The sequence below is a fragment of the Chanodichthys erythropterus genome, chromosome 3 (genome assembly GCF_024489055.1).
Source record: "Chanodichthys erythropterus isolate Z2021 chromosome 3, ASM2448905v1, whole genome shotgun sequence".
NCBI lineage: Eukaryota > Metazoa > Chordata > Actinopteri > Cypriniformes > Xenocyprididae > Chanodichthys > Chanodichthys erythropterus.
In genome coordinates this window covers 39,995,944-40,009,978 of record NC_090223.1, presented here as the reverse complement: position 1 = coordinate 40,009,978, position 14,035 = coordinate 39,995,944, and the positions used below count along the sequence as shown (strand labels likewise).

The window sequence follows — 14,035 nt, the reverse complement described above, 5'->3', positions numbered from 1 at the left end:
AAAAACAGTTTCTTGTATAAAACATGAGACAGATTTTTAATGCTTGTATTGAGTGAACTTGAGTCTTTTATATTCAGTCGCTATCTTTAACTCGCACATAACGTGCCGTTGACTCCCTCTAGTGTCCTTAATACATATTCAGTTATATTAAATAAATCTGTGAAGGGTTGTATGGCCCTTTGGTACCAGCTTGTTCTATTTTACTTTTTTGACAAGTGCTTTGTTTTATGTATGTGAACTAATGAAACACTATGCTGTTAAGCAATTTCCAGCTGGCCTTGTTGGTGTTCAGTAATTGGACAGCTATGAGAGTGTTTGTATATAATGTTTATTTAGAGCAGGTGGCTGTTGATGCAGTCACTGCAAGCACACCACTGTTCCCAATGCCAGTCACAGCAGGTATCATACAAGTCAATGGCAGAACATCAACACAATATACAGCCTGCACACGCTGAGCAGTGCAGATTTCTTTTCTTTTTTTATATATATATATATATATAATGTCTCTGCAAATAGGATGGAATTTAAAACAGCTTTCATTATTAAATAACATCTTGCACCAACAATAAGTGTGACTTCAGTGTTTTCAGAATTTCAATATTTTTCCATCGTGTTTTTTTTTTTTTTTTTTTTCTCGTATTAAAAAAGAAGAAAGAAAAACAAGCAAACATGACAATAAGAAACTGACAGGAATGAGAACTTTAAAGTGGAGAAATCAAGTTTTTAAAAAAGGACGAATTCACAGTGACAAACAACCAGCTATATACACACACAGAAGAAGGGGGGGGGGGCAGGGTCGTAACAACTCAATTAACACTGGATCTACACCCAGTCCTTTGAAGCGATAGGCATGATAAAGCTTTTATAAAAGCCATTCCCATGCCAGACATCTGCACTCTGTCCACAGAGCAGACCACAACAACAAAAGGATTTCATTCTGAACATCTGCTGGACAAAAGCTGAGATCGGCCACATATTCCCCTACACACTTTAAACATGAAACTCAAAAGGAAAAGAACTAAAGCAAGGCACATACATGTTTTAAAAAAACGTAACATTGCATAATATACAACTCATTTCATCTGAAGACATGGCAGTCAAAAAACTTATCACAAAAAGTTACCTTAAAAAAGAAAACTGGAGTTCTAAAAAAATGACCATTTACAATTCATTTAAAACACTTTGCGCCAAGAAGACACTTTTTGTCTCAAATATTTGCAGTTTCATCAACAAGCCCTCTTGATGCTGCATCATTAAATACTTGTTGAAAACATCTATAATAATCTCTGTTCATAACTTAAATATTACAAATATTCTTTCTGAGAACCAGGGAAGGAATTAAGCATATAGTGTGTAAAGCATTGTGGGACCTACACAACCATTTCTCGTTCACGTATTCTCCTCCTTTTGGGCCCTTTCTTAAATTGCATTTAAGATCATTTTGATACTGTGACGATTCTAATAATGAGCAGGCAGATTGTCATGGCAACAAAGATGGTTAATTAAAGAGACTGTGAGTTTGCTGGCAATGAGATAATGACATTCAGAGGCTCGTAAGAGGTTTGGTTGTGACCGGTGCTGTCATAACAGCGAATTGTGCCCTCACTGTGAATGAGAGAACATTGCATCTGGAAACATCTCATGTCCACAGAGACCAAACTGTAAAAGCATCACTCATTCTACTCTCAAAAAGTTCCTATAAAGTCACTTAACGCCATTCTCTGTGAATATTTTTAACCTAGATACTGCTATGTTTTCCAGAATAAGTTATTGACCCAAGTTTAATTGCATCTTGGATTAGTGTTCTTACTTTGGTCATTAAGGAAATGTCTGTCTGTATGATACTGGGGGGAATGCAATACAAAGCAGGCACACCATGGTACATTCACACCGTTTAACAGCCACTGAGATTAGACTGCATGCAGGCTTCCAGTGGAACCACACCTGTCCGAGCTCAAGACCGGGGTAGGTGGAAATGCTAAACTTCAAGCCATATTAACATTTGCAAAATCCTTGTTAGTTCACTGCACTGTCAGTCCATAACATCTTACATGCATGCTTCTTTTAGATTGCTGTTTTGTGCCACTCACACACATACACGTCTGCAACTTTCTCACTTTGTGCTTCCTGACGTCCCACCTTCTGAAAGCCATCAACCATCACTGGATGGACCCCTCTACCTCATTCTCGCCTGTGTTTCTGAGGTCACTCGTGTAGTAAAAGTCAACATGACCCTATTTGCTTTCTTAATGCATGATCCTGGTCTTGTTGTGAACAATTTATTGACACTTTATTCCTAAGAAAAAACGAGTTTGTCTTAATCTTCACTCAGGCTATATGCTAATCAATAGCTATGTTGGTATTCAGTGCCTACTTTTACCATCCAATAAATTGCCAAAGAACAGAATCAAGTCCCATTGTATTTTTTCTAGCATTTTCTGTATTGCCTGGAACTGCATTAGGCTACATCATAGAAGTAAATTGGCTATTCATTTTGACTGTAAGGCCTACACTGAGTATCCCCATGACTGAAGCATTGGGGATGTCCATGGATGAGGTCACGCCTCGCCAAATCAGAACACACAGGCCCCTCCTATCCCACAAGGCAATGCCTCTCACTTGGAGCCTCGTTTGTAAAACGTGCGTATGCACAGATTTGATCTTAGAGTGTGTGTACGTTAAAATCCACACCAACGTTCATATTTACAAAAATGGAAAAGTGCTTAGTGCCACGTCAGGGTCTAAGCTAGTCTCAGCCTCAGACGTCATGCCCATATGGCACACTTAAAGGTGCTAAAGAGGATGTTTTGTTTTATACATTTTTGCAATATTACTTGAAACTGTCTAATAAAACTGATAAAAGACTATTTATTAGGTGCACTGAAAGGAATAATATTAATATGCATCATCTGTGCACGAGGTAGAGCCTTAAAAACATCAGCCAATCGTTTAGGTGATCATCACGTAAACGATTGGCCCTCTGGCTTGTCAATCACTGCCGTGACGTTCCTTGTGAGAGACGAGCGTGGCTGCACGCTCCAGTAACTTTCCACACTCCACAGGCGCCGCATGCGATGTTTTTGTCCGGAGACAGGAGTAACAACTGCAGATTATGAGTTACCTGCGGTGAGTCCCACATAATGAATCCACTTAAGCCGAGTTCAGACTGCACGATTTTCAAAGTAATCGGGTCACTGTTCTTTTCACACTGCATGACTATCTTGGCCAGCATTCAGTCGCTGCTGTGTTCAAACTGCAGAAGGTTTCACACTGCGTGACTTTACAATAGGAAGAATCGCTGACAACTCTGTCTGGCACGCAAACTACGTTTCACAACCAAACACACAGGAGATGTGACAAGGAAACAACGCAATATCACGCGTGCAAGATCAGAGTTATTATTATTATTATTAAAAACGGTAGCCCGCAAGAAGCTTGCAATACGAGTTGCCTGTGCGCTGATTTGCAGCGAATATAAGAAAAAGAAAAGAAAATATGGAGGAGGAAATGGTTGGGGAGACTGTGGATTGTGTGTTTCTGCAACGAGAGTTGGAGGTAAATATATAACTTTTCAATGTGCTGCTGTTGCTGAGGGTCAAGCAAATGTTTGTGTTTTGTTTCCGTTTGATAGAATTGTGATGTTTATGTGAATGAAGCCATGATTGCTGATGTTGTGGTCTATAACTCCTCCCCGAACTCCCCGCTGCTCTGTATCTTGCTCTCTCATTGGCTGTCGGTCATCGCCGATGTAGTTTTCAGTCAGAACACTTTTCACACTGCAGGATTTTGAATCGCCGACAGGTCCAGATATTTAGCATGCCAAATATCTCACGGGTGTCGGCGACTCGTCTGCGATTCTCTCATATCGCGTCTTTGCTCATTCACACTGCGCGATTGTCACTCGCGTGAACGAGCACCGATTTGCCTGTTATTTCGGGCATTTGTCGGCGATTTCTCAAAACCTGTCGGGGCTAAAATCGTGCAGTCTGAACTCGGTTTAACACGACACAGCGAATGCCGGTGGTAAACACTCGTGATCCAATATGAGTGTTTACGAGTTTTGGGAGGTGTTTACTCGAAAGGAGGGGGGGTTGTTCTTACGCATGCGCTCATTTCAAAAACTCACTAACAGTCTTTGGTTTCTCAGTCGACGAAAAGATCCTCTTTATCACCTTTAACTAGAAACGCTTCAGGATTTTTGAAGTCGTCATCTGGTTGGTTGAATTCTGTAGGATGTCTGGGAGACGTGTATGTTGCGTTCTTTAACTGTCCGCCTGGAAACAAATGCCGTGACACCAAACCCGCTCATGGAAGAAGGATTGACTAAATGATGATTTTCAAAAGTATGTAAAGTTTGCAGCTCCACTGTTGCAGTAAACTTGCTCAACGTTCTTGAATGAATGATTTATTAGACGCACTCTGTTCTGTTATTGTAGGGACATCGACTTTACATTTCACGCCTCTAAACTGGAACAAAACAAATTCGGATTGGTTGCTTAACATGTCAGTCAAACATCCTCTTGGGTGGCCCTTGGCCAGTGAAAGCTGCGATAGAGTACAGACCTTCTGCCGTCAGTCTGAAGGTCTGGCTACGCGAGACTTGGTCTAAGCAGACGTATGCACTTTTCCTTGTGGGAAAGAGTCGGAGAACTGCAGGTAATCTAAGCAATTCTTGCCGCTCGCCATTCTCAAGGATTTGAACGTTGGCTCTTTTATATGCTAATGAAATTAATTAGGCAGCGTTTCCAAAACAGAGATCTGAATCCATTAAGCTGTGCATAATTTCAATATCATTTATCGATTTCACAAAGAGGCATATGCACTTTTTTTGTATGTACGTTCGTTCTCTGAATCAGTGGTACGCACGTTTGAGAAATGATCGTAAGATCAAATATAGGACGCTTTCTGTGCAACAATTTTATAAATGAGGCCCCGCGGACACCAGGCCTATCTCAGCTTGAAACCGTTTGCTTGTGTGTGTTAGCAGCACTGAGGTCACCTCTCATGTTAAGGCACACAGGACACTGCACATGATGAGGGCAGGAAGAAAAAGAGGGAAGGTGAAGGAAGAAGGCTGTGCAGGAGCAGGAATGTATGAGTTCACACAGGCAAAAAGTATATGGAAACATAAAGGGTCACAGCAGCACAGAGCGGGAGCCCAGAGCAAGCACAGAGCAGGGGGTGAAACAGCCACTTCAGTCACTACATTCAACACAGCCCACAACACTCTTCAGCAGAGCACAGCCAAACATACAAGATGTTTAAGCCAGCCTTATTTTTTGTTTTGTTTTAAAACTTCATTATAGTCATAGAAAAATCCACATATCTGTCATCAAACTTTATAGATTTCTTAATGTTTCAACACTGTATGTACCATTGAACATGAAATAAAAACATAAAATATTTATATTTATATTTATATATATATATATAACTGTACTAATGCATGACTCTCACTATGAGATTTTTTTCTTTATAGATACAAACTTTCCTCATGCTTACAATGTACACATACCATACTATTATTTCATATACAGTTATTATTGTTTTCATATTAGTATTTTACTACTCATTGCTCATGGTAGATAGAGATATTCCACAGACAGAGAGTTGAGCTTTATGTATTAAAACACAACCTCTGCCTCTCCACCCTCTGCTCTGTCTTTGATGTTTAAAGCCCTGGATGGCCTTCTGCCCAGTCCTGAGGTACATCAGCTCGGGTTTGTGCAAAACCAACTCGGAGGGAGAGAGGAGAGACGGGTGTTTCATCACAATGGGGAAGGAGCAGGAAAAAAGGGGGTGAGAGGAGCAAGGGATGAGGACTAGAAAGGGACAGGTGGGTATGTTGTTGGTCATTGTGCCCTTGTGCTCTCCCGGGGCCCTGAGGTTGTGCCACAGAGACACAGGCTGTGCTCTTCACTCCAGCATGGCATCCAGCTGGTCGGCCAGGTCATCAAACATGCTGCCGATGTCGTCTAGGATGCTCACTGTGCTCTTGTTTTCAATCAATGAGCTGTGGATCAAAACACACACTTAAATGTCTTTTAAAAATAACACAAAAAATTAGCTGCAAGCAGTAGTTATGGGGCCAACATTGACGTGCAAATTGTAATGCTGAATAGATTTATTTGGTCTACACGCCCCCAGGGATGAATTTAAGAGAAAATAAATTCAAAAGCTATGAACAGATTTGCCTTCAGCTATAAAATTTGACCAGTCGCAATGATAGATTGCGTCAATACACAAAAGCCCTGCCAATATACAGCCTCTTCAACTGTTCAGCATATTCATGTTGAAATTGGCTTCAGGCAGTTTTGAAAATAAAAATAACTAATAATTACTATAGTATTCTCGTACTCGCTGTATTCAATCTAATGGTGGAAAACAGCTTGAAGTCTCATAAAGGGTTAAGACACCTAAAAATGAAAATAATGTCATTTATTACTAGGGTTGCAAAATTCCGGGAATTTTCAAAGCTGGAAACTTTCCATGGGAATTAACAGGAATATATGGGAATTAATGGGAATAAACAGGGAATTTGCAAAATTGCAGGTTAGCCTATAACAGGGTACTTAAATGTAGTTGAAAAAAACATCTTGCAACATCATTTTGGTTAAAACAACCATATTTAATGCAGTTTTAGTTAAATTTTTACCCTGCACAAGTAGAATTTAAAATAATGGAATAATAATTGATATACATAAAAATATAATTTATATCTGTGATCAAAGCTGAATTTTCAGCATCATTTCTTCAGTCTTCAGTGTCACATGATCCTTCAGAAATCATTCTAACATGCTAACACAACTGTTTCCAACAATGATAATAACAAATAAGTATCAAATCAGCAAAATAAGACTGATTTCTGAAGGATCATGTGACAGTGAAATAAATAACACATAACAATTGCTGCAATCAAAATATATTTAATTTACATATTTATTAAATTAGAATTAATTGAATGCGAAAAATAAATAACTGTTATTTCATGTTATGACCAAACAAAATGTTTATATTTGTTTTATATGATACATATATATATATATATATATATATATATATATATATATATATATATATATATATATATTATAAATCTGTATAAATTTCCCAAAATTTCCAATTAATTCCCATAAATAAATAAGTTTCCAAATTGGAATATTTCCAAAATTCCCCAGGTTAAGTTCCCATGGAAAGTTTCCGGAAATTTACCAGAAACTTTCCGCCCCTTTGCAACCCTATTAATTACTCACCCTCATGTCGTTCTACACCCGTAAGACCTTCATTCATCTTCGGAACACAAATTAAGATATTGTTGATGAAATCCAATGTCTCAGAGAGGCCTCTATTGAGAGCAAAGCCACTGAACTTCTCAAGGTACTAAAGACATATTTAAAACAGTTCATGTGAGTTCAGTGGTTCAAGCTTAATATTATAAAGCAACGAGAATACTTTTTGTGTGGCAAAAAAACAAAATAACGACTTTATTTAACAATATCTTGTGATGGCCGATTTCAAAACACTGCTTCTGAGCTTTATTAATCTTTTGTTTCGAATTAGTGATTCTGATCTCCTATCAAACGGCTAAACTGCTAAAATTAAGTGACTTTGGCACTCCGAACCACTGATTCAATTCGTAAATCTTCTAAGCTTCATGAAGCAGTGTTTTGAAATCGGCCATCACTAAATATTGTTGAATAAAGTTATAAAGTTAAAAAAAAATTTGCAGCACAAAAAGTATTCACGTCATTTTATAATATTAAGGTAGAACCACTGTACTCACATGAACTTTTTTAAACATGTTTTTAGTAGCTTTCTGGACCTTGAGAGGTTCGATTGGCTTTGCTCTCAATAGTAGACTCACTGAGCCATCCGGTTTCATCAACAATATCTTAATTTGTGTTCCGAAGATGAACGAAGGTCTTACGGGTGTAGAACGACATGAGGGTGAGTAATTAATTACATTATTTTCATTTTTGAGTGAACTAACCTTTAATAACCACAGATATAGACTCAAGACTGCTGACTTGATTTGAAGGACTTGTGACTTGGAAAATATTAGAAACTACTTAGAAAAGGAATATTAACCTGAGGCTAGATGCCATTATAGACTAGATTCCTACTGGTCTATGATGTCACTGATATCATGTTTCATGACACTCACTCTTTTTGCCCATCCTCCTTGATCTTCTCTTCTACTGCCTGCAGGGCTGCAGCTAGTGAGGCACTGGTCTCCTCTATCTTCTGGTGCATTGCATCTGCCGTCACTACCCCTGTGACAAGTGCTGATCCAGTTGAACTGTCCATGGATACCCCACTGATTGAGGAGCGAGGGGGCTTCACAGGAGGGGGTGTAGGGATGGGGGTTGGGGGAGTTTGGGGTGTCTGTGGGGTTTGGGGTGTCTGAGGTGTCTGTGGGGTGTGAGGAGACTGAGGTGTGTGTGGGGTCTGCGCACTCAAAGCCGGTGGGGTTGTAGCCTTGACAGGGTGGTTGGTTTGGGTTGAGGCTGTACTGGACATTCTGGTGACAGTCTGCTTGGCTGGAGAGGGCGTGGGAGTGGGATTAGGTGTCGCATTTAAAGACTGCAGAACATTTTTGGATGGTTTGGGAGCTGTGGGAGGAGGTGTAGGTTTTGGTGATATCGGAGGAGGTACTTTCTTTCCTTCAACTGTAAATAGAAGAGAAAAGAGATAGGAAGAGAGACGGGAAGAGAGACTGACTGAGCGGACTTTGACTCAACAAGGTTTAAACGTTACAAGGCTTTATGGGATACTCACATAATTGTGTAAAGACAGGGCAAGTGAAAGGCCCGCACTGTGTAGTACCTGGGCTGCCAGGTGCCCCAGTTGGTCCAGGAAATGGGGCTTTCTTGGTGATGGCAGCCGGTGGTCCTTGTTTCTTTATGTGCTGGGCCAGAACGGGTTTGGGAGACACTGGAGGTTTGATGGACTTTCGAGGGGCACTCTCAGTGACATGGCCTTCCAGGTCTGCACTGTCCCGACGGGGCGAGTTCTCAGGATGTTCCTGTGGTCGGGGCTGCTCTGAAACGGTCACCTCTGACACAGGGCGTCTTTTAATGGTGCCAGTCCCATTCTCGTATGGTACGGGCATCTGCCCATCCTGTTGTTCCTCTGCATCTTTGTCTTTGCTTTTGGGGCGGCGCTTAACTGTATTTGACTCAGTGAGCAGGAACTTGGTGCCATTTGGCTGCTGCTTGGTGCTCTGGACCCTCCTTTTCAGGGAGGCTGTGGCATCCGCACACGAAAGGTCCTCCTGGGGTAAAGAGTATGACATTTCTAGGCCATCCTCAGCCTCATCCTTTCCCTGTCTAGGTCTTTGTTTGATGGTAAGGTTACCATCCTCAGCAAATGGAAGGTTTTCTGCTGAACTCCCACTAGAGCTTGGCTGGGGTTCAGAGCGTTGTCTATCCTGGACTGGCTCTGGCTGTGGTCCTCGCTTAGCAGCTGCTACTAACTCAGTGACGGGCCCACTAATGGTCCTGCGACGGTTCACTACTTCCCCATCCAGTCCAATGGCATCACGCTGCTTTGCTCCTGCAGAACCCACCTGCAGAGAAACAACAGTTTTACTACAACAGATTTTGCTAACAGACATTTTTCATGATAAATGCTGGGTATCATCCCAAATGCACATTGATAACAACCTTACCTGCAGATAGTGACCTGCAGTTTTCTGTAAAGCGAGACCCTTGGCACCCCCACCAATAGAGGACATTTCCAACATGGCCGCAATGCTCCTCACACTACCTGCACTGCCTGTGTCTACAGTGCCACCCAGGTCACTAGCACGTCTTTGTGGTTGATAGGGAATTTCCAGAAGGGGTCCACTGCTTGTCTCCTTGGGAACTTCTGTCAGATTACTGCTGGAGCTTGAGATAGCCGAACTAGAGCGTTTGGGAGGAGGTGGAGGAGGACCTTTCTTCTTCTGTCTGAGTGCAAAGGACTGGCTTCGGTTGACATTCTTGTCTGCCTGCCCTTTCACTGAGTTGCTGCGACCCACCCGGTGCTGTACTGTGGCATACTTTCCTCCTGAATCTGCAACATTCAGCTCGTCCCGCTCCTGCTCACCATCAGACACGGCATATCGATTCAGACTGTGGGCACGTTTCTTAGGCAGACCATACTCGTCGCAAGCTTCATCACCATCTGGTGGCAGGCACAGGAGTGGCACTGAGGCAGCAGGTCCTTGGGGCGCAGCTTCCATGGTTTCCACAGGCTGAGCAGCTGGGTGTGGATGGGACCTTTGAGTGGGGGATTGGGGGTGAGCACGAGGTGTTATGGGCTTCTCTGTCTGCTGGAGCAGCTGAGGACTAGGTTTTGGTTTACCCGGTGGGTTGCTCATAGTCTGTGAGGTGGGAGGCTTCGTTTTGGTGGGCGTTTGTGGTGGAGTATAGGGTGGACCTGCACCTTGGGGATAAGACTGACGTGGTTTTGGCTGCGCCGATGAGACACTTCTCTGGCCTCCCTGGCTGGTCTGGCGCATGGTACGTGCCTCCTTTCTGGGTGGCCCACTAGGCTCTTCTGTGTCTCGGCTCTTATTCATGCTGTTCTCATGCAGAGTGCGGGCTCGGTGCTGTGCTCCCGGACCACTATTGGTTCTCACCTCTGTGCCATCCTGCACATCAGCAGGGCGTGTAAGAGCTGCCTGTAACTCCCCGCTCAGTTCACTGTCCTGGAAAGTGCTTAATTTAGGAGACATACACTCTCCGCTGTCATGGGGTGGGCTCTCAATAGCCATCACCTCCTGAGCGGCTGGGGGTTTTTTACGCAATGTGTTACGACCATCAGAGGCCTTCTGGATCTCTGCCAGTTTCTTCACGGCAAGCATAAGCTTCTTCTGGTGTCCTAGGAAAATTCGGTCAGAGAAATAAAGTAAACCACCATGGCCTATGCAGTCTGATAAAAAAAGAAAAGTTTTTATGTGTAATCATTTTGAAATACTTAATTATGGATCCCAGTCCACTATCTTACCAAGTTTTGTAATGCCAATCTCCTGAAGGTCCTCCCACGTGATGTCAGTAATAAAGTCAATGTTCTCATAGCCATTTTTGACTAAAACTTGGTGATATTGGCTCAACCCAATCATGGATAACCACTCTCCAAGATTCGCCTACAGATCAAATACAGATAAAAACAAATTACATCTGGATGTTTGTGTGTGTGTGTGTGTGTGTGTGTGTGTGTGTGCGCGCTACGTAAATTGTAGGAATTACAAAAAAGTAACACCAGAATTTTTTTAATCTTGTGTGACTGAATGAAGTCATAGTTTTTGTTATTTTTAGACCAAAATGTATTTTCAATGCTTCAAAAACTTCTAACTAACCCACTGATGTCACATGGACTATTTTGATGATGTTTTTATTACCTTCCTAGACATGGACAGTATACTGTACATACATTTTCAATGGAGGGACAGAAAGCTCTCGGACTAAATCTAAAACATCTTAAACTGTTTTCTGAAGATGAACGGAAAACAGGGTTTGGAACGACATGAGGGTGAGTCATTTTTGGGTAAACTAACTTTAATTTGCAGAAGGTTTTGTGTGAAGTTTATGTTTAAGGTTAGGGTATAGAATATACAGATAAAAATACAGTATAAAAATTATTACGTCTATGGAAAGTCCCCATAAAACTTGGAAACCCAACATGTATGTGTTTGTGTGTGTGTGTGTGTGTGTGTGTGTGTGTGTGTGTGTGTGTGTGTGTGTCTGCAGTGCACATGTTAAACTCACTGGTTTTTGGTCAGGCAGCCACTCGTTAACACTGAGCTTATTTATCTCTGAGGTTATCTTCTTTCGATGTCCTGGTTTGGTTACTCCAATAGCTGTTAAATCCTGAGAATACATATAGGAGTCCCAGAAACCATCAGATCCATAACCAATCACATTTGAGCACCCCAAGACCTTTGTACACACATACACACTAAACCAAGTGGCGCATATTCTGCATGAACGTTACATTATATATATATACACAAAAAAGATAAAACACTTAAAATTTGGCATATCAAACACTTTGACTGACAAAAGGCACCAGAATGATAAAAGCGGATGCAAAAAAACAAACCAAAAAAAAAAAAAAAAAAACATGGGAAAGGGAAAATAATAAAATAATACGAGGAGCAAGTGAGGAAAAGAAGCCTTTTCAGAGTACCCCAAATATAATTATATAAACAAATCCTTATTGAGCATGTCCTCAATGTTTCAACAAAATACCCCTGTTAATTCTGCTTTCAGCAATGAAAATATGTAAATCTCATGAAGGCAGTGGTTTAATGTAATTAAGTATGGGTAGATGAGCTCGCTTCCAGGAATTTTATTTGTTCAAAGAGTAATTTATTGTTTAGTAACAATTTAGTTTAGTTCAATTTAGTTACAGCTTTACACTCCATAATGAAACTACATGAAATGACCATTAAAACTAAAATATTTGCTAATGAAAAAAGATATTCTTAAATGCTTTTAATTTTAATTATGTGCACCTAAAGAACATGTACAGTAATCACAACTTCAGTTATTATGTGGGTCATAAAGATACCTACATAACATACTAGGAAACATTTGACAACCACAACAGCGGCACTGTCTGGGTGGGGGGGGGGGGGGGGGGTTATCTGGGTGAGATTTTCCATCTTGCCAGAGGCAAAATTCAAAGTCTCATAAAGCCTATGTGAGCCGCCATGCCCATGGCTTTTTGTGCTTCAGACTCATTGCAAGCCATTTCACTTTAAAATCCAAGGAGAGTTTGTTGGTTGATTCATTTTTTATCTTCTGACTGCTTCTTTTCTGTGCTTTGGGTGGGTCTGGGTGTTACATTTAGGGAAGAGGGGAGTGACGTAAATAGTTTAGGGTGGCTTTAGGAGGTGGGGGGGGACAACTCTTACCTCTGGGGTCATTCGGCTAATTGTAGGAATGTCATAGCCGGCGCTGATGAAGTTTGGAGCGTAGACCTGCAGCTGAAATTCACTCAGCCATTCGATAACAGCCTCTGAGCTCTAGAAGAGAAGATAGGTGGCAGTCTATCATTGTTTGGGTCCTGTGGCTGAAGATGGACCAGACCCCAGCTCAACAAACTAAAAACATTAGTCCCAATGACCAATGTCGCAGCTTCACTAATTAGTTAACTAATAAAGTGAACTACTTATTAATAAATAAGTAAAACCTGCCTTTATTTATTTATTTTTTTGTATTATATTGGACTTTTTGCTCTGTTATTACTCTTGGTCCAGGTACCTGCTCTAGCAACAAGGGGAAAGTCTTTAGCAAATAAGGACTCTCCTTCTGAACCAAAGGGTTCAGATTTTAAAAAGCAGTGGGCATACAGTTTCTGCTTTGGAATGCCATTTCCCTAGAAGTAGGAGTATGTACTATAATTCTTGTGTAGGAGAGGCAAAAAAGGGAGTTGGGCAGCAGAGAAAATAGGGCTGTTTTGAACAGATGGCCCCTAGTCCACAAGTCCAGCATGGAACAGCTCTACTCAGCAGCTCCAAAGTCCTGCTGGGAAAGATATGGCAGCCACATTTCTCTGTTATATGACTAAATGGTGAAATTTCTGATATCATGTACTTGTAAAAATGATATCAAAAACAGCAAGGGTCAAATATGCATTACCAATTTGCAACGTACAATCTCATTTAATGAGATAACAATTAAATAATACCTATACAGTGTCAATTTCCTTTGTCATAATCTCATTTTCCTTTTAGCTCTAACTGTTCTACAAGTCTCAATCTGGACAGACTAAATCTTGATCATGCCTCCATAACCATACCACTCCACATTTAAATCACACGTCTACATTGTTGGGTACTCTCTGAAAAGAAATCAAAAGTGAAAATTACTGCAAATAAGGCAAAAAAATTGAAATGGACTTTAAAATGTAGCAAAGAAAATGAAATGAATGATCATAAAAGATCACAGTGAAAGGAATCGCTGTCAATATTAGACAGCAGACAGAGCGGCTGATAGAAGCCTGAAGCCGAGGACAGTGTGCAAGGAAGCCTGCGGAAAAGCCC

General features: G+C 41.2%; 1 protein-coding gene across 8 annotated transcripts in view; it reads right to left on the bottom strand.

Moving 5' to 3' along the window:
• Positions 1 to 27: 27 nt before the first annotated feature.
• Positions 28 to 14,035, bottom strand: part of caskin1 (CASK interacting protein 1) — a 107,088-nt gene continuing 93,080 nt past the window's right edge. For 5 of the 8 annotated variants that reach the window (XM_067382241.1, XM_067382245.1, XM_067382242.1 and 2 more), the window contains 7 exons: positions 12,905 to 13,015; positions 11,754 to 11,855; positions 10,993 to 11,131; positions 9,671 to 10,866; positions 8,779 to 9,568; positions 8,165 to 8,669; positions 28 to 6,013 (listed from right to left, as the gene is read on the bottom strand). In XM_067382241.1, coding sequence (XP_067238342.1) covers positions 5,917 to 6,013; positions 8,165 to 8,669; positions 8,779 to 9,568; positions 9,671 to 10,866; positions 10,993 to 11,131; positions 11,754 to 11,855; positions 12,905 to 13,015 — 2,940 coding nt within the window. In that variant the 3' untranslated portion in view covers positions 28 to 5,916. The remainder of the gene's footprint in view (positions 6,014 to 8,164; positions 8,670 to 8,778; positions 9,569 to 9,670; positions 10,867 to 10,992; positions 11,132 to 11,753; positions 11,856 to 12,904; positions 13,016 to 14,035) is intronic. The other 3 variants (XM_067382243.1, XM_067382249.1, XM_067382247.1) reach the window with 2 other exon arrangements.